The 18,958-nt window shown below is 52.0% G+C and overlaps 1 protein-coding gene across 1 annotated transcript in view; it reads left to right on the top strand.

The window, feature by feature from the left end:
* The window catches only part of ADIPOR1 (adiponectin receptor 1), a 32,893-nt gene extending 16,258 nt beyond the window's left edge, over nt 1–16,635 (top strand). Inside the window, exons 2-8 of the mRNA XM_084611135.1 lie at nt 1,875–2,065; nt 3,384–3,512; nt 4,648–4,819; nt 9,145–9,331; nt 10,145–10,332; nt 14,154–14,347; nt 15,812–16,635. Coding sequence (XP_084467261.1) covers nt 1,880–2,065; nt 3,384–3,512; nt 4,648–4,819; nt 9,145–9,331; nt 10,145–10,332; nt 14,154–14,347; nt 15,812–15,940 — 1,185 coding nt within the window. The 5' untranslated portion in view covers nt 1,875–1,879 and the 3' untranslated portion in view covers nt 15,941–16,635. The remainder of the gene's footprint in view (nt 1–1,874; nt 2,066–3,383; nt 3,513–4,647; nt 4,820–9,144; nt 9,332–10,144; nt 10,333–14,153; nt 14,348–15,811) is intronic.
* The last annotated feature ends 2,323 nt before the right edge of the window (nt 16,636–18,958 follow it).

Consider the following 18,958-nt stretch of genomic DNA (forward strand, 5'->3'; position numbering starts at 1 on the left):
GGAAACAGGCTACCTTGCATAATGACTTAGCCACTCCCAGTCTCTATTTAAGCCTAAATTAATAGTATCCAATTTGCAAATGAATTCCAATTCAGCAGTTTCTCGCTGGAGTCTGGATTTGAAGTGTTTTTGTTTTAAGATAGCGACCTTCATGTCTGTGATTGCATGACCAGAGAGATTGAAGTGTTCTCCGACTGGTTTATGAATGTTATAATTCTTGACATCTGATTTGTGTCCATTTATTCTTTTACGTATATTCTATGACTCGATACTGGGTTATTTGCTGAGCATTTTCAATGTGTACAGCACTATACAAAAGCAAATGTAGGGCCAAATTTGCCCCTGGTATTAGTAGGGACCACCTCCTGATTTAACTGACACCCACACTCCGTAGTGAATTTGGTTCATTGTCCCTGCCCTGAAGTGCTCAGAACGTAAGACCTGCCCCCATGGACTTCAGCGGGTGCAGGACCCAGCACTAAGGCCATGAGTACACATACAGCTGCACTGGTACAGCTGTGCCGTTGCAGTGCATCCAGTGAAGACGCTGAATGCCAACGGGAGAGCCTCCCATCGGCGTCAAGCACCACGTCTGCAAGTGGCAAAAGCTCTGCTGCAACGTAGCGCTGGGCACGCTGGCACTTACGCCAGTGTGACGTATGTTGCTCGGGTGGGTGGAAAATTCACAGCCCTGAACGATGTAAGTTTTGCCAACATACGCAGTAGTGTAGACGTAGCCTAAGATAACTAAGATGGATTCCTAACAGTGGGATGCTTTGCATAAGCTACAGGTGATGGGATGATATTTGTAGGCTTTCTGAAGATGTATTTTTCCCTGGGTTTGGAAGAGAGGGCGAATGCTTGTCACCCTGAGGTAAGAAAGTAGCATGGGGTCAGATACCAACGGTGTGATCAGGGTGGCTCTCATGAGTGAGGGCTGAACAGCGTAGACAGCTGCCAGGCCAGCATCTCCTGTGTCTACATCCTGAGCTACACCAGCGTGAGCCCCTGAGCATCCTGCTTCTTGGTCTTCTCCTGAGTGGAAATGGGCAGTCATACCAAACCGTGCTGGTTTCGTCATGTGACGTGATCTTGGCTAGTAAATAGAATGAGGCTGAAATCCTCATCCCTTCCGTCTACACAGTGTTACTTCGTACTTCTCTAGTCATGTTCACAGGCGAAGTGCTATACAAACCCTGCTCCTCAAACGCCTCATGAATTGGGCATATTAGTGTCACCTGTGTCCTGTGGAGGGGGGAATTAAGGTTCCAATTAAGGCTCTTTTGCTGTGACCTGGGTCAAATATTGTGTAGTACTCTCTCTGAGAGTTTTCTGTTGTACACAGTTCCTGGGGTAATCCTTGTGCTGATGTGCATTTCCTCAATAAGCCATTAGCCATTGTTTGGCCTTTTTACTGTTGTACCTGAGAGGCTGCTTGTGGGTATTTTCAACCTCACAACGTGTTTCAGTAACACACACCTACCCAAACTTCATAACTTCACATATGATGATAACACATACAATCCAATGAGATGTTAATGTCTAGCAGATCGAGGCTTTTAGAATGATACTTCACAAGTCATACTTCGTACAAAACCTATCCTAATTACGTGACAGTGGTGAATATTGGGGTGTCAGGGTGTCACAGTGGGGTTGGGCTTTTCCAGTTGTCATGAACTCTGAATGGGCCCATGCCCAGAGTACCAGGGCTGCTGCTGTGGACACTGAGCTGAGGAGTTGGCTCTTGTAGATGCTCTCACCAGTGTTGGCCAAGGCAGTAAGTTGCAAAGCGTTGGGTCACTTGGTGTGGCGGATTTGGGTTAGAATGGAAGGAAGCAGGCCTGCAATGTCACTTGTCTTGTTTTTATTCCTAGTGTGAATGTTCAAGGACACAGAAGCTCAAGACCTTTTGTGTGTTGACCAGATGTCGTCCCGCAAAGGGTCAGCAACCAGCCAAGGAAATGGACTTTCCAGCAGCAGCCGAGAAGGAGATGATTTGGAGCTGGCAGAACTGGGGCCGCTGCTAGAGGAGAAGGGAGACCAAGGAGCTGCCAGTTCAGCCAGCGTAAGCCACAATCCAACAGAATGCGCTCAGGCAGGGCAGCTGCTGGGATCTGCAAACCAAACCCATTTGGTGCTGTTTCTTCCTATAAATTGCTTCCAGTCAGTCCTGTTGAATGTACCCTGTACGCCCCAGAGTTACAGACAGATATACTCCTAGTTATTTAGGCTCTCAACACTGTCCTTGCAGATTAACCCAGAAATCTGCCTGTCATCCCATTAGCAGCATGGTGCACGGAAGAGTGGGGCTTTGGGCTCCCGCCAATAGACCTTGATCCTTGTCATCCTTTTACACCAGTACACAGTGGGGGTGAAAATGGACTGAATCTGAATGATCGGCAAAGAGTCGTGTGGCATCTTATAGACTAACAGATGTATTGGAGCATAAGCTTTCGTGGGTGAATACCCACTTTGTCAGATCTGGCGAAGTGGATATTCACCCACGAAAGCTCATGCTCCAATAAGTCTGTTAGTCTATAAGGTGCCACAGGACTCTGCCACTTTTACGGATCCAGACTAACACGGCTAGCCCTCTGATACTTGAATCTGAATGGTGAGAATTTGCACCCACTCTGTGGTGTTCAGAGTGATGTGTCAGAAAATCTGTCCTGGAAATCTTATTCCATTACATAGAAAGTAATCTGTCATAAGCAAACAATCCCTCTCACCCCAGCGTGCTCCTGTTTTCTGGGGCGGAGGGAGGAGGGTGAACTGGGCTCAGCCAGTCTTCAACAAACCTCGCCCCATAGCGTCAGCCAAGGAACTCCCTCTGCACGCCTGCTGACAGTACTGCCTGCAGGTAAACAGGTGCACTGCAGGAGTTCTAAGGAGCATTCTTATTGGTTCACCTGCTTTTGTGGCCTTTAAGCTTAGGGGTCATCTTCTAATACCTATTAGTAATAGATAGAGGCATGCAGCGAAAAGGGGTGGCTTCTGTCCTTTAATGCTTCTGCTTCGGCTGGTTCCTGGCCTATTTCCTGGGCTCACTTCCCTGGCCAGAGCAGAGTGGCCATTTCAGGCTGCACCCTGGACTGTAAAGAAGGAAAATCCTCCACTCTAATCCTTGTTCTAAGCAAGACTGAGTCTGGGATTATCCCTTCTGTGTGCAGTTTAAGACAGTAGCATGAAGCATAAGCAGTGGTAACTGGGGAGGCTTCCATCTCTTCCCCTCTCAGAAGGGCTGTAGCACCTGTACATTCTAAGGGTTCACACCGCTCTTGGTGGGAATATACTTGCTGTTTTCTAAATTTCCCCACATCTTGATGGTCCAATCTCTATGGTGGGTTGCGGCTTGTGACAAATAACGGCGTCTCTCCCTTTAGACCAAGGAGCAGCCATGCACAGCGCCACAGGAGGAGGAGGAGGAGGAGGAGGAGGAGGTGGTTCGTGTGCTGACTCTACCTCTGCAGGCTCATCACGCTATGGAAAAGATGGAGGAATTTGTGTATAAGGTATTGTCAGTTTATGACAGCCCTGAATGCTGGTCAATAGAGGACAGCTGCCAGGGCTCTGGGCCGCTGTCCTCTTCTGTGACTGAGTCTGAGGCATTGTGCTGGGTCTGCATTGGGTCAGTCTTCCTTGTTAGGAGGACACCATGAATGTGGGTGACTAAATCCAGTGCACTGGGGTTCCCCCTAGAATGGGCAGGGGGCCTGAGCCAAGAGCTTAACAAATTTTCAACTGCAAGGCCAAGAGGAATGTGGGAAGTGAACAGCAGCACCTGTGAAATGCTGTTTCTCCTTCCCGCCCTTGCTGTCGGTGCTGCTGAGAAGCCCCCTACAGCCAGCACTGACCCCAGCTGCAGTTTGGAGAATGCCAAGGACCTGACAAGTGGAACAATCTAGGTGTATCTAGTGCATGTGGCAGTGAGGACCATCCATGTCTGGCAGGGGCAAGTGTGGTGCGAACCCCTGTCCTAATCTAGCTCGGCAGGGCCCCTTGGACCCGTCCTGGGGTCTGAAGCACTGGCTGCTACCTGTCCAGTATTGCTGTGGTGTGCCTTGGGGACTAAGCAGAAGCTCCTGTACTCACTCTCACACCTGTGGAGCCCTGGGAGAGAAGGGCTAGTGCCGCGATTGCTGGGGCTGGGATGAAAACGTGGTCCCAGGGTACTCCTGTATGAACCCCATTGGGGTTTTTGTCACAATGTCTCGTAAGAGCTGTCACATCGTCGGCCGTGTCTCAGCTGACAGTGTTGCCTGTTAAGGTGATGAAGGGCCAAATTCTGAGGGTGCTAGTCTCCAACAGTCCCAGGGTATCAAGTGTAGGGAAGGCCCCGCATTCTGCAGGATTTGGCCCTATGTGGGCATCCTGGGGGTGTTTGCATAGCATTTAATTTTGCAGCAACAGAACCTGCTCTTGAGTTGTCATGTCCTCTGAGGAGAGAAGGCTGGCCCAGTTCAGTACTTACCTCACAGAAGAGACTGGCTGGTTCTGTATGGTTTTCAGCTTGACTTTCACAGTGATGGGCACCATGGAAACAATAGCGAGCAGTCCCAGGGGATAGGAGTGGTTCTGAAGCAGCTGCCATGCCTGACCGGGGGCTGCCAGTCAGAGTAACTGGCTGCGGGGGTTGGTGTGTTGCAGGTGTGGGAAGGGCGCTGGAGGGTGATTCCCTACGATGTGCTCCCGGACTGGCTGAAGGATAACGATTACCTCCTGCATGGACACAGACCCCCTATGCCATCCTTCAGAGCCTGCTTCAAGAGCATCTTCCGAATACACACTGAGACGGGCAACATCTGGACTCACTTGCTAGGTGACTGAGGGGAGTGCTAGCCTTGGGGCTGATGCGTATAGCTATGGCAGCACAAGCATGCCCTGCCCGGGACAGAGACCTCACAAGACAAGGGCCCGGCCTCAGAGAGCTCATAGGCTGACTGTAGTGCATGCCTTCTACTAGGGAAAAGTTTCACGCATCATCTGTCACATAAACATCCAGGGGAGGGAGGTGTCCTGTTCTCCCCCCATCCTCCTTCTTCTCTCTCTTTAGTGGGCATGAAGAAGGGGAGAATTTCTCCCCAGCGAGGGGATGGAGGGAGCTTGGTATGGGCCTGTCATTGTTGCATCCTCAATCAGAGGGGCAGAGACATCCCCTGGGAGTTATTTTGTCTTCCCCAAAGGGCTGGATCCCCTGCCAGGGCAGCAAACCTGCCTGTCTGGGAGCTCGGGACTCTCTTGGGGCCCCAGTGCTGCCTCCAGATCATTCCGCTGCCAGTGTTAGTGCAATATTTCAGGGCCTGGGTCGCTCTTGGGTTCCCATGGCCTGTTGTGCCAGATCCTCCGCTGGGCTGGGGTGGTAGCCATTAGAGCCCTGTGTGAGACTCGTGTAGATCCCTGAAGGACCTGCCGCCATACTAGTGGGAGTCCTGTGCTGGACTCTAGTAGCCATGGCCTCACTACATGCACTGAGGGAGCATGGAGCTGACAGAGCAATAACCCATCAGATTCTCGGGGGATGGACACAGGGATTCCTGTGGCGCGCTGGTGGGGATTAACCCCTGTGAACAGACATGTCTGTGTACAGAATCTAACTGACCTGCAGAGCAGAACGGGGACTGGCTGGGCTCGGGGAAGGTGGGCGCTGCTTCCATTGAGAACAGTGAAGAATGTCTGTCCCCCCAGTGGAAGAATGGGAGCTGTTCGGTGCTGAGCCATCCTTGCTCCCTAGAGCCCCCCTCCCACATCTCACTCTGTGCTGCGTGGGCAGTCAAGTGTCCCATTCAGGTGTACTTCTCCGTCACTAGGGAGTGCTCTTGCCTCACCTGGCACAGAACACACCCTGCCAGGGTCAAGGCTTGTCCCATCAGGGTGTGCAGCCTGCTTCCTCTTCGTCTGGCCTGGGATCCTGGCTTGGCGTCCGTGCTGAGCACCAGACAAGTAGTTGGATTCATTTTAGGGATTATGTTGCTGTCATTGCAGCCAGGGGGCACTTGACCTTTGGATGAGGGCTGTGTGTGGGGAGAACAGGCCACTCCCTTACCCCAGTGTCACAAGGCACAGAGGGATCTGACCCCCTAAGCCAACTGAGACTGTCCATGCTCTCCTAGACCCCATTATGGTGGGCACCAGCTTATTGTCTGGCAGCTGGCACAACAGCAATCTGTCAGTTCTCAGCTGTGCTCATCCAGTGTCCTCGGAGCTGGACTGGCTGGAGGAGGAGGTGCCGTCAAGTAACTGTAACCGCCAGGCAGGCGATAGCTCCTGGAAAGGTCCTGGCCAGCACAACTGCCACTGACCTCCTCACAGTGTCCCTGTCAGTGCTGCTGGGCAGCATGGCTCAGCCTCTATTTCAGCAAAGTGACGGGAGCGAACAGTGAGTGATGTCTGTGCGACAGGTTCGGTCACAGAGACCCCCTTGGGACTGCCACCTGATGTGCCGAGGCTGCCTCTGAGCCCGTTTTCCCCGCTAGCTTGGAACTTTAGTACTCTGCCTTGTTGAGCCAGACACACTAGCCTGCTGCAAACGCAGACCCAGGTCTGAGCCATGTTCCCCAAAAGCTGCAGACTTAACTGAAAACAGCTTGAGAAGTGCTCCTGTCTCTAGCACCCAATGCCCAATTCCCAGTGGGATCCAAACCCCAAATAAATTTGTTTTACTCTGTTTAAAGCTTATACAGGATAAACTCATAAATTGTCTACCCTCTATAACACTGATAGAGATGCACAGCTGTTTGCTCCCCCGGGTATTAGTCGCTAACTCTGGGTTCAGTAATAAGCAAAAAGTGATTTTATTAAGTATAAAAAGTAGGATTTAAGTGGTTCCAAGTAATAACAGACAGAACAAAGTAAGTTACCAAGCAAAATAAAACAAAAACACGCAAGTCTAAGTCTAATACATTAAGAAACCGATTACAGATAAATCTCACCCTCAGAGATGTTCTCATAAGCTTCTTTCACAGACTGGACTCCTTTCTAGTCTTGGTCCAATCCTTTCCCCTGGTACAGTCCTTATTCCAGCTCAGGTGGTAGCTAGGGGATTTCTCATGACCGCAGCTTCCTTTCATAGAATCACAGAATATCAGGGTTGGAAGGGACCCCAGAAGGTCATCTAGTCCAACCCCCTGCTCGAAGCAGGACCAATTCCCAGTTAAATCATCCCAGCCAGGGCTTTATCAAGCCTGACCTTAAAAACCTCTAAAGAAGGAGATTCTACCACCTCCCTAGGTAACGCATTCCAGTGTTTCACCACCCTCTTAGTGAAAAAGTTTTTCCTAATATCCAATCTAAACCTCCCCCACTGCAACTTGAGACCATTACTCCTCGTTCTGTCATCTGCTACCATTGAGAACAGTCTAGAGCCATCCTCTTTGGAACCCCCTTTCAGGTAGTTGAAAGCAGCTATCAAATCCCCCCTCATTCTTCTCTTCTGCAGGCTAAACAATCCCAGCTCCCTCAGCCTCTCCTCATAAGTCATGTGTTCTAGACCCCTAATCATTTTTGTTGCCCTTCGCTGGACTCTCTCCAATTTATCCACATCCTTCTTGTAGTGTGGGGCCCAAAACTGGACACAGTACTCCAGATGAGGCCTCACCAATGTCGAATAGAGGGGAACGATCACGTCCCTCGATCTGCTCGCTATGCCCCTACTTATACATCCCAAAATGCCATTGGCCTTCTTGGCAACAAGGGCACACTGCTGACTCATATCCAGCTTCTCGTCCACTGTCACCCCTAGGTCCTTTTCCGCAGAACTGCTGCCTAGCCATTCGGTCCTGTTCATTGTTCTGTTCCACCCCCTTATATAGCTTTGGCACAAGGTGGGAATCTTTTGTCTCTCTGGGTCCCCACCCCTCCTCCTAAATGGAAAAGCCCCAGGTTTTAGATGGATTCCATTACCAGGTGACATGGTCACATGTCCTGTGAGGCCCCAAGCCTTCATTCTTCCTGGTCTGATTCACAGGAAGGCTTGCAAGTAAACAGAGCCATTTACAACCAATTGTCCTAGTCAATGGGAGCCATCAAGATTCCAAACCACCATTAATGGCCCACACTTTGCATAATTACAATAGGACCTCAGTTTTATTTCATATTTCTAGTTTCAGATACAAGAATGATACATTTATACAAATAGGATGACCACACTCAGTAGTTTATAAGCTTTGTAATGATCCTTTACAAGAGACCTTTTGCATGAAGCATATTCCAGTTACATTATAGTCACATTCATTAGCATATTTTCATAAAATCATATAGAGTGCAACGTCACAGTCTGCTCTCCCAGATGGACAGCACAAGGGTCAGGGCCTTTCCAGGGAACCCCAGGCAGAGGCAGTTCTTGCTCGTGGCCTTCGGGTGAAGGTGCGGCTCACTGTACCCAGGGCTGCTAATGATGGTCAGATTCGCAGTTCCTCCAGCAGGGAGGGAAGTATGTCACAGATGTAGGGAACTAGCTCACAACAGCAACGTTCCTGGTAGGCAACCAGCACTGAGGGCCAGGTGCAGACTGAAGCCATGTTAAAACAATTCCAAGTCAGATCACTCACCTGGCCGTGCTAACCACATCAGCTGGTGTCAGTATCAATGGCCAGCCTGGCAGTCGAACGTCAGCACACATGGAGCAGACGTAGTGTTGCTAAGGCCTCTGGGGGAAGGAGCACCTCAACCGACTCTTCTCATTGCCCCTTCCCCAGGAGCAGAACTGATGGCGTGGCAGGGCGCTGCCCCACACATCTCTCTAGAGGCTCCTGGGTCTTTGGAGAATAAGTAAGGCAGCTTGGCCCTTCCCCACCACTATCCCCCCAAACAGGTTTGGCCCCTCCAAGGCAGCAGAGTGGAGTGCATGTTGCACTGGGCACAGCAACACCCTGCTGCAGGCCCTGCCAGGGAGATCCAGACTAGCCCCCATGTGCCTGTTCTTGTTCCCAGGGCAGCTACCAAGTTCCTCTGTTAACAGGACTGATGCTGTGTGACCCTCCTGTGCTGCCCTCTCCTGGGCAGGCAGGGGTAACAAAGACCCTGAGTGTTGATTTTCCCCAGGTCTGCTGTGAAATGCTGGCTCACTGCCATTGCACCGGTGCTCCCTTGGGCGGCTGTTGGAAGTAGCTCCTGCTGGCTGACTGACTCTTTGGTGTGTTGCTGCAGGTTTTGTGTTGTTCCTCTTCTTGGGGATTCTGACCATGCTCAGGCCCAACATGTACTTCATGGCCCCCCTTCAGGAGAAGGTGGTGTTCGGGATGTTCTTCCTTGGCGCGGTGCTGTGCCTCAGCTTTTCCTGGCTTTTCCACACAGTCTACTGCCACTCGGAGAAGGTCTCCCGGACGTTTTCAAAGTGAGTTGGCTACAGCAAAACAACCACAAAGCTGTGTTCAGCAGTAGCTGCTGCTAACTCCTAGTCGTGTCCTAGCAGCAGGCTGACCTAGAGGAGAGCTAGCCTGGCCTTAGCCTTCCAGGCATTGAACAACAACACCATGTGTGAGGCTTTTGGAGCAGACCTTGCTCAGGCCAGTCTGCTAAAGGGATTTACCTGCCAGGTGCTGCTTTGCAGAGCACTAAGGTCCCGGGGGGGAGCGGGTGTTCTTTAGAGCAGGCTTTGTTGCGGTGCCCTTAGCCAAAATGCCCTAATGTGCCATGGGATGTTACACAGCTGCTGCTCTTCACCCCAGCACTGGCTGCATTTCAGTGGGGAAGTGATTCCCATACGTATCACTTGCAAGCACTTGGGGATGAAAGAAGCTGTCAGCATTCCTGTGCAAACAAGAGCTAAGAGTTACTGCTTCCCACTGAGGCTATGCCAGTGTTTGTCCTGTCCATGCTGTCACTAAACAGTCAGAAAACTGCACAGACACACCTAATTCTGCTCATCCCCGTACTGCCTAGACAGACCCACCCTCCTTCGCCTCTGCTCCACAAACTCACCTGGAATGCAAGCAGAAGCGCCCACAGTATATTGCTGCAGTTCTTCCCAGTCACACTCCCCCCGGCCAGGCCTGCAGGCGTAGGCAGGGTGGCAAAGTCTGGACGGCTACAGCTGGAGAGCCAGAAGTTGGGCTCCCAGAACGGGAGCTGAGGGTGTAGACTTGCCAGAGTGAGGGGAGTGCACTTCCAAACTGACCCTGGGTTTCTCTTTGTGGCTGTGTTCTAGGTTGGATTACTCGGGAATAGCACTGCTGATTATGGGGAGCTTTGTGCCCTGGCTCTATTACTCATTCTACTGCTCACCGCAGCCTCGGCTCATCTACCTCTCCATTGTCTGTGTCCTGGGCATCTCCGCAATCATTGTCGCTCAGTGGGACCGGTTTGCGACCCCCAAGCACAGACAGACCCGAGCAGGTAGGAATGCCACAAGCTGCTCTGCTGGCATTCGTGGATGTTGACTTTCTAGCATGCTGGGTGTAGGTGGGGCCACTCCCGCTGGGTGTGAGCATGGAAAGCCCCAAAGCCTGAAGGAAGGGCTTGCAGCTAAGACACTTAACAGGGACCCAGGAGATCTGGGTTCATGTCCCACCTCTGGGTAGGTCACATCATTCCTCAGTCTGTAAACTGGAGATAGAGACTGCTGCCTCCCAGGGGACTGGAGTGGCTAACTTCAGTGCATGAGCCATTTGGGGACCCATAGAAAAGCTACCAATCGCTGTGGGCACAAACCAGTTTCCCCAGAAGGATTCACTCGACCGGTTCTCTGGCAATGGAAACTCCCATCTATGTGCATGTCTTTAGCTTCCTGCTGTACCTTCCTTGCTTTGCAATAGAGCAACGTGCCAGGAGAGAACCCGTGTTGGGCTTCAGGTGCCAGTCTGGGTAGACTGGAAATACAAGTAGCATGAGCCTGGTACTATTGATGTTAAGGTCACAGCTCTTAGTGTCCTCAGTGGAAACAGGATCACGCCCTTTATTTGTAGGCCACTGAGTGCCTGGGTGAGCTGTCACTTCATGGCACTCCCCCACTTGTGGTGTGATTCTGGGGTTGGCCGGTGTGGGGCAATGGCAGCCCCCTAGGAACAGGTCAGCAACTGACAGACACATCTGCTCTTGATTTGGGTGTGCTGAGCTAAGCCTCCACAACCCAGCCCTGGTGAGAAGAGCAAGAGAAGGGCCTGAAGCGTTCCAGTGACACAGTTGTGTCTGGCCAGCCTTGGTCCTGAGCTGCTGTTACGGAGTTACGGGCAGCGTACATTTCCCTCCCACAGAGCAGATGCAGGGCTCTGCCGCCTGGCAGTGATCGCTAGTGTTGCATGTTAAATAGTCCGGAAGGCACAGGTCATTTTCACTTAGATGTAGCTTAAATGAATGTTCCTGCCTCAGCCGGAGTCCTGGCTGCTTCCCACAGGGCTGTGCCGCAAATCGCAGGGTCATACCATTCTCAGTGCTCCCTGAACTGGAAAGCTCGGGCTGGCTTGAAACAGAGGCTGCAGAAGCACAGGGTTCTTGTGATCCTTGTTCAGGATCATTCCACGGCGGGAGGCTCGTCAGCCTGGGTAGCACTGAGGCCTGGAGGTGAATGGAAGCCTAGTGAAGGGGGTCTCGACCTGTTTCTTACTGAGGCCTCCCTGACATGGTATTAAAAACTCCATGGCCCTCCTGTGCCACAACAACTGGTTTTCTGCATATAAAAGCCAGGGCCTGTGTAAGGGGGTAGCAAGCAAGACAACTGCCTGGGGCCCCACGCAAAGCTACGGTGCTCAGGTGTCGACTCCAGCCCCGGATGGCGGGGCTCAGGGCCCTGGGCTTTAGACCCATGCGGTGAGGCTTCACTTTCTGCCCTGGGCCCCAACAAGTCTTAACGCTGGTCCTGCTTGAGGGACCCCCTGAAACGATCTCACAGCCCCACAGGGGGCCTCGGAGCCCTGGTTGAGAACCACTGGTTTAGTGAGCCCAAGGGTTTTCCTCTCCGCTGGGGCTGGGGGACCCTTGACCATCTGAGAGCTGGTAACCCTCCAAGGGGAGCAGGAGCTGCGGAATTGTTGCCAGAGGTTGTGACTTTGTCCAGGGAGCCCTTCCCAGAGCAGCTTTCACCAGGGACATCTGCTTTTATCTCTGCATCAGAGAGCTCCCTTCTCTGGACACTCAACTTTAGAAACGAGCTCCCTCCGGGGTGGGGGGGCAGCGCACCTGCTCTTCGCCACTTGCCATGTGGGCTCTGGGCTGAGCGGGGCTGCAGTGGTTAATGCTGCCTGTGTCTGGGCTGAGCTGCTGTAGCTGTACTGATCGCAGTGTCCTGGTGTGCTGCCAATGGCCCCAGATGCTTGGTGGAACAGCTCATGTGCTCTGTTGTATGTGCCACAGTCTGCTTCCCGCAGTCCGCATGGTATCCCCACTGGGCCTCTCCCAGGCAGTACCCAGGTCACAGCCCCAGAGAACAGGAGGGAGTCACATGTGGGAAGCCCACGCTGTATAAAATACAAACCTTGTCATTGCTGGCCTGTTCTGAAGATGAGTAGAAATGCACCAGGGCCAGTCAATGCAGGGTTAACCCAACCCAACCCAACCCAACCCAACCCAACCCATCCAGCCTGGGCGTCTCTCTGGCTACACCAGTGTATGTATTGAGGGGAACATTTTAACACAACACAGAAATAGAGACTGCACAGCCAAGGCCAGTCCCTATCCCAGAGAGCCTGAATGCCTTCACTGCTCGACTCCTGTGCAGTTATATTTGATGCATTGACCTAGATTTTGCTGTTTCATTTCCCTGTTTTTGAAAAGGAAACAAGCCTCAGGACAGTCAGCGCTTTTAAGTGCAAGCTGCTTGACTGGCACGGATTGGCCTTGGCTACCTGGGCCACAAAGGGGTGTGTATCTGGAGTTAGCTTGAAACCCTGCTCAGTGCTAGTGTAGACACAGCTTAACATCTTGAAGATCATCTGAGCTGGCAGTGTTGTAACCCCCCTCCCTCCTGCCAGAGGCTTTGAGCAGGTTTCCACCTACCATGCAGTGTTTGCTGGATATTTCTATTTACATGACCACAGTTAACAATTCTGCCATTTAAACTGACCTGCTGCTTGTTCTGAATCCCAAACTGGGGAATCTCAGCTCAGCTGCTGTGGCGAGGGCTCTGTCTGCAGCTTCAGGAAGACATCACTGCATCTGTTCCATTTGCAAATTTTTCTTTGTAATCCAACATCTAGAAATCTTTTTAAATGGGTCGATTCTGCAACAAGGGGTGGATGCTGCAGTCAAGCCAATTCCTGTGTGCCTAGTTCTAAATGCTGCAGGAGCCCAGAGAGCTCAGGAGACAATCAGTCTGCAGAGAAGGCTGTGGACGCTGGGGATCATGTGTCAGTGTTAGTTCTGAGCTGAACTTAGGGTGATTCTCTCTGTGCAGAGCAGAGCCCAGCTCTTTAAATGTTTACACTTGTCTGGGGCACTTTTTGCAAACGACTAAAGGACCAAGTCCTTGGGGAGCACGAGTAACCCTAACAGCTCCGCGCTGGGCAGTTCAGCCATTTCTGAATTGCCTATGCCAAAAAGCCCCTTGCGTTTTCCAGACTGGGCTTCCATGGGATGGAACTCAAAAGCAGCTGCCAGGCCTCGGCTGAAACTTAACCCCAAAAGTACATTTCCATGTAGCTTGGAGAGAGTAAGGGAAAGAGCAGTGCTTTGAGAGCCAGCTGTATTGAAATCCAGCCTGCCCCTCAGGCCATGTAGGGCAGAGCTAGAACCAGCCCAGAAGGTTCTGAATGAAACCACCTGCGACTGGTGGGGTGGTTCAGCCTTTGTTCTGTCCTGTGGGGGAATGACTGGTTCAGTAGATTGCTAGTGTGATACATGGGCTCTTGGTCTCCCGCTCCAAACAGTTTCCATCTGACCGGCACATGAAGGAGTCTGGTCTCAGTCCACTCTTATTGTCCCATCATCGATGGCCCATGCAGGCCTCTCTGGAAGGCTAAACGAGAAGGCCACGGCTCCTATGTCTGTGGAGTCAGATCATTGCTCTGCAACCCTTCTCCCTCCACGGCAGGCTTTGGGGGGCAGCTTGGAGGGATGTGGGAGCTATCCATCCCGAGCGGTCAGTCCAACCAGGCTTCCCAGCACTGAACTCCTGGCCTGGAGGAGACCTGCATTCTGCTATCGTGGGAGCTGCAGATCAGCCTCCAGCGCAGGTGCCTTGGCTGTATTTTGAATGAAGGCTGAGGGCTCTTTTTTCTCCCCAGGGGTATTTTTGGGGCTGGGGCTGAGTGGCGTTGTGCCCACCATGCACTTCACCATCGCTGAGGGGTTTGTGAAAGCCACCACCGTGGGCCAGATGGGCTGGTTCTTCCTCATGGCTGTGATGTACATAACAGGAGCAGGATTGTATGCTGCCCGCATCCCAGAGCGCTTCTTTCCTGGCAAGTTTGACATCTGGGTGAGTACAGCCTTTTCTGGGGGCGTGGGAAGAGCCTGCCTTCTCCTTGAGGGGTAGACTAGCCGGAGCACTGCAAGGCGGATGGTGAAGAGCTGAACGGGATGCAGGGGAAGGGCAGAGACAATGGGTAGGCTCGTTCAGCAGAGCAGGGTGCAGGAAACTCCAGGGTGAGTTTGTCTAAGTCTAGGGTCCAGCTGGGACCAGTAAGCAAGGATTCTTTGGAGCCCGTGTTCAGGGTCCCTGAAAAGAGAAGAGGTGGTGGTGGCTGTAACATTAGGAAAGCACTGGCCTCTCCTGGAGGCTGGCTGGAAGAGGCCCTGTCTGGAAGTCTGTGTAAACATGCTGTCATTGCCAAGTGGCAGGCCTGTCCCGTGATCCAGCATCCTACTGAGAAAGCCGGGAGAAGTGGTGCTAGATGCAATCCAGAGCACAGCCTGGGGCTGGACCCATAGCTTCTGGGTTAGACTCTTCTGGGACAGCTCTGGGATGTGGTGCTCTGCTGGTAATGAAAGGCAGATTGTGAAGAGAGCAAGAGGGGAAAAAGAGAAGGCAGGGGTAGCCTGTGGTTCCAGGATGCAGCATGCAATCCAGCCGTGCTGCTTCGATCAGATTGGAGCAGTGCATGTGGGGATTTGTAGTTGCCTTGGGCCAGTAGCAAGTGCTCTACTGACCCTAAAGCTCTCCAGTCCCTGAGTCTGTGGCCTCCCATTGGCCTCTTCAAAATGGACCCCTTACATCCCTTGCTTATTGACTTTTGAGGCTGAAGTAGTAATCTCTTTTCCAGGGGCAAATGGTGATTTCCCATTGCCCCAGCCTTTCCAGGGGACCCCAAACTGAGCTTGGCGAGCCAGACAGCTTCAGTGGTGGAGCCAGCTGTGCTCGGGGAGTTGCCTGCCTAGGTCGCCTGCGGGCTCTGCAGCCCAAACCACCTAGGTTCCTCTTTCAGAATTGCAGGTCTTTCATAGACGTCTGTTGATATCTTGGCCCCAGTATGTGTTTCAAACTGAAAGTTCGAAGGCTGGTGGGTTCCTTCCTGCAGCTCTTAGCTGCTGCCGGGGGCTAATTTCAGAGGGACTTGACTCTGCCATCCAGGCCATCTCCCTTCCATGTAGCTTGGCTTGTGGTTCCACACAGATATATGCAGAGAAATGTACCGCTTTGTCACAGGCAGTTTTAGTTCCGGTCGGGTGAGATAAATGGCCCATTTCAAATAGAATCTCCCTTTATCCCGTGCGTTGAGTTTTTCCACCTGGTGCTGAGATGTAAACGACCAGGTAAGCAATGGGTTGAATGAACAGGTCATGACTAGAGGCACTGAAAGGACCTCTGACCTGTCTGCCTGGTTTGTGATGCTGCAATCTACTGAGAGCTCTGACAGTTCAGTCTGGGACAGGACTCACCTTTTGTGGTGGTTGGCTTCTTGCTGGTCTAACTTTTAAGGGCTTTATCTCACCTTCCCCACAGTTCCAGTCACATCAGATCTTCCACGTGCTGGTGGTGGCTGCAGCCTTTGTCCACTTCTACGGAGTCTCAAACTTGCAAGAATTTCGCTATGGACTTGAAGGGGGATGCACGGACGATTCCCTACTCTGAGAACACCTAATGACTCTAGTACGAGCTTCCTAAGTGCTTTTTTTAAACTACTTCAGACTCTCAACTGTTTGGGTTTTTTGTTTTGTTTTTTGAAGAGGACGTTCTCCATCAAAGTCCATAATGACCAAATCCTTTCCCTGCCTCTGAGTGACGTGCTGGGCATTGCCAGTGATGGCCAATAGGAAGAAGCACGTTCAACTATTAGCCCTTCATGGGGAATAAAAACCCTCCTCAGCCACACACTGTTCTAATCACATTAGGATTTTCTGTCTAGTGCAGAAAACCAAGGCTGCAGATTGCCTGCTCCGCAGCACAGCAGGGTGGCCCTATTTTTAGCCCAGTTCTGGAAAGACAGGAAACTCATGTATTAGTCAACGGTCTGGGTCTCCTCCATATCTGTAGGAGCAACCCTCCGCCTTCCTGAGGACTGGCCCCAGAGCCTGCAGTGCTAATGAACGGGGCTGTTCACAGGTTCATGTAACTTACCTTTTAACTATCTTTTTCTTGACACAGTAATGTAAATGGAATAAGAGACTATTTAATATTTAATACTAAGCTTTAACGAGAGACTTGGTTCCACTTCAGTGTGTCTGCCCACAAGTGTTGGTGGTAACACAGGAGGGTCAGGACAGTATTTTAGGGGGATGTAGAGCTGCTGTAGCTGACTGAAATAAAAAGGTCAATAGTTATTGTCATGCTGGGAGCCTCCGTGTCCTGGTTTGTCAGGTGTCAGCACCGGGCACTGCTGACGGTGAGAATGGAAAGGTGGCTCCTGCCGAGGCTGGTGTAGAGCCTGCAGCTAAGCCAGTGGGAGTCTGCTGCTGGGCTGTGGGTCCGGATCAGGCCACGAGCACAGTGCTGAGAGACTGCAAATCATGCAAAATGTTGGTAAGGGGGAACTTCAACTAACCTGCTTAAATAGCAGCAGGTCCAAATTCCTCAACACATTCAACAGTTGCTTTTTGCAGCAGGAGAGACGGACTTGTCAGTAACGGGCAGGGATTGGGTCAGGAAGTAATAGCAGCTTCGGGTGGCCCAGCCTGTTGTCCAGTTCAGCATTATAGGTGCGGTGCCCCTAACTTCAGAAAGGAAAATTCCACCACAGTGAGACAGCTTATCGCAAAGGCCCTGAACTCAAAAATAGAGGCAGTAAAATTTTTCATGTGGCATCGATGCTACATAAGGAAACAATACGACCGTCTCTGAAGATGTGTGTACCACTGAACAAAGGGAAGCAGCAGGGCAAGAAGTAAACTATCTGGCTAAAGGTCAAGGGGCTAAAGCTCCTTTGCAATATGAAAATCTAGCCCCAGTGAAGCCAATAAAAAGGAGCATAAACTACACCTGGCAAGGTGAGTGGAACGAACAGAGCTAAGCTAGAATTCAGAAAGCTAACTCAAAACACCCCTTCATTGCGGATGAGAAGCAGGAAGGGCTAGATCCACAAAGCTATGTGGGGCAAGTCTACTCTACATCAGCGCAGCTGGGGAAGACCCGCTGTGCCCAGGGGAGAGCGCTTCCCTTGGTTAGAAGCGGAAGCTATGTTGGCGGGGGAATGGCTCCTGGGGACAGCGCGACACTTGTCACTCGGGGAGCGGGGGTGGCTTTTACACACCCCTGAGCAACATAAGGCACATCGACTTGGGCAGAGTAGCATCTCAGGGCAGGTCTACGCTGTCCCCTCAAACCAACTGCTGAGCTGCTGCCAGGGCCTTAACGCTACCTCCAGCTAATGAGGTGCCCGGAGCCCTGGCAGCATTCTCAGACTAGAGCTTCCCACCCCAGTCCCACAGGTGTTCTCTGAGCATGCCCGGACAGGAATGTGGCTGTGCCTATGGACCCTGGCAGGGGGAGAAAATGGGGAACCCTGGGCATAGAAGGGCAGAGCGTCTGGCCTGGGGAGAGAGTGTATGGAGTCCTGGTATGAGAGGGAGGAAGGAGGTGGCCACACATGGAGCCCAAAGCATGATGGGAGGAGTTGCAGGGAGTCCCTGAAGTAGAGGGGCATGGGAGGGAGAGAAATGGAGGGGTGTCAGGAGCCCCTGGGGTGCGTGAAGAACTCAGCCTGCAGAAGTTAGGAAGTGTGTGACCCTTAATGATCTGAAAATGGTGAGGTGGCAAAATTTACACCTAGATCCACAAAGAGACAAGTGCTTAATTGTTTGTTTAAGCCCCACTGACGGTTCTCAAAACCCCTCAAAAACCCTGAGCTACCATCTAATCCCTTAGGTGCTTAAGTTCCACAGGTGGGCCTGGCCTAACCCACCTAAGCACTGGTGCCCCCTCACACTGAAACTGCAGCCCTGCCAGCCTCAAAGCATTCTCGAATGCATTCACCTGCCCATCTCAGCAGCAGAGCCTGATCCTGCAGGTGTTCTGGGAACATGCCTCAGACCTGGTGGTTATATGTCACAAAGGATCGCCGGGGGGGTGTCTGTCCCAGTTCAGTGGTCAGGACGCTCACGTGGGCTGTGGGAGACCCAAGTTAAATCTGCCAGATTTGGAGAAGCAGCTCTCCCCAAGCCTGGGTAAGTCCCTTCTCCGCCAGGCTCTTGGTTATAACATGGTAGTTTTGTGTCAGAAAGGTCTGGGTCATAGGTGTAGCTTGTGGAGGGCACAGCAAGCCTTGGGCAGGTGTGAGATTCGCCTTCCCTCATGCAGCTTGTTGGCCCCTCCAGACATAGAAGTCAGACTACCCCTATGCTCTGGATGTTGACTGGTAGGGAAAGGGCTGGCCTGGCTTAGGTTATCAACTCCAGGTGAGGGCTCATAGGTGAGAATCCCGAGTGCAGGAAGCTGCCTCTGCCTGTCTGTCAATGAGAGTTAGGCACCTAAATACCTCTGCATTTCACCCCTGGCTGGCTCAGGTGGCGCCCTGCTTGGCTGGCTGGCCCTCTGAGGACCATTCCTTAGGTGCCCAATTCTCTCCATGGTGAGGGTTCCACTCTGCAGCAGGGCACTGGGAGTTAGGTGCTGCAATGCCTATGTGAATTTAGCATTCAGTTCTGTAGATCGGTC

The sequence above is a fragment of the Lepidochelys olivacea genome (assembly GCF_965140295.1).
Source record: "Lepidochelys olivacea isolate rLepOli2 genome assembly, chromosome: 21".
NCBI lineage: Eukaryota > Metazoa > Chordata > Testudines > Cheloniidae > Lepidochelys > Lepidochelys olivacea.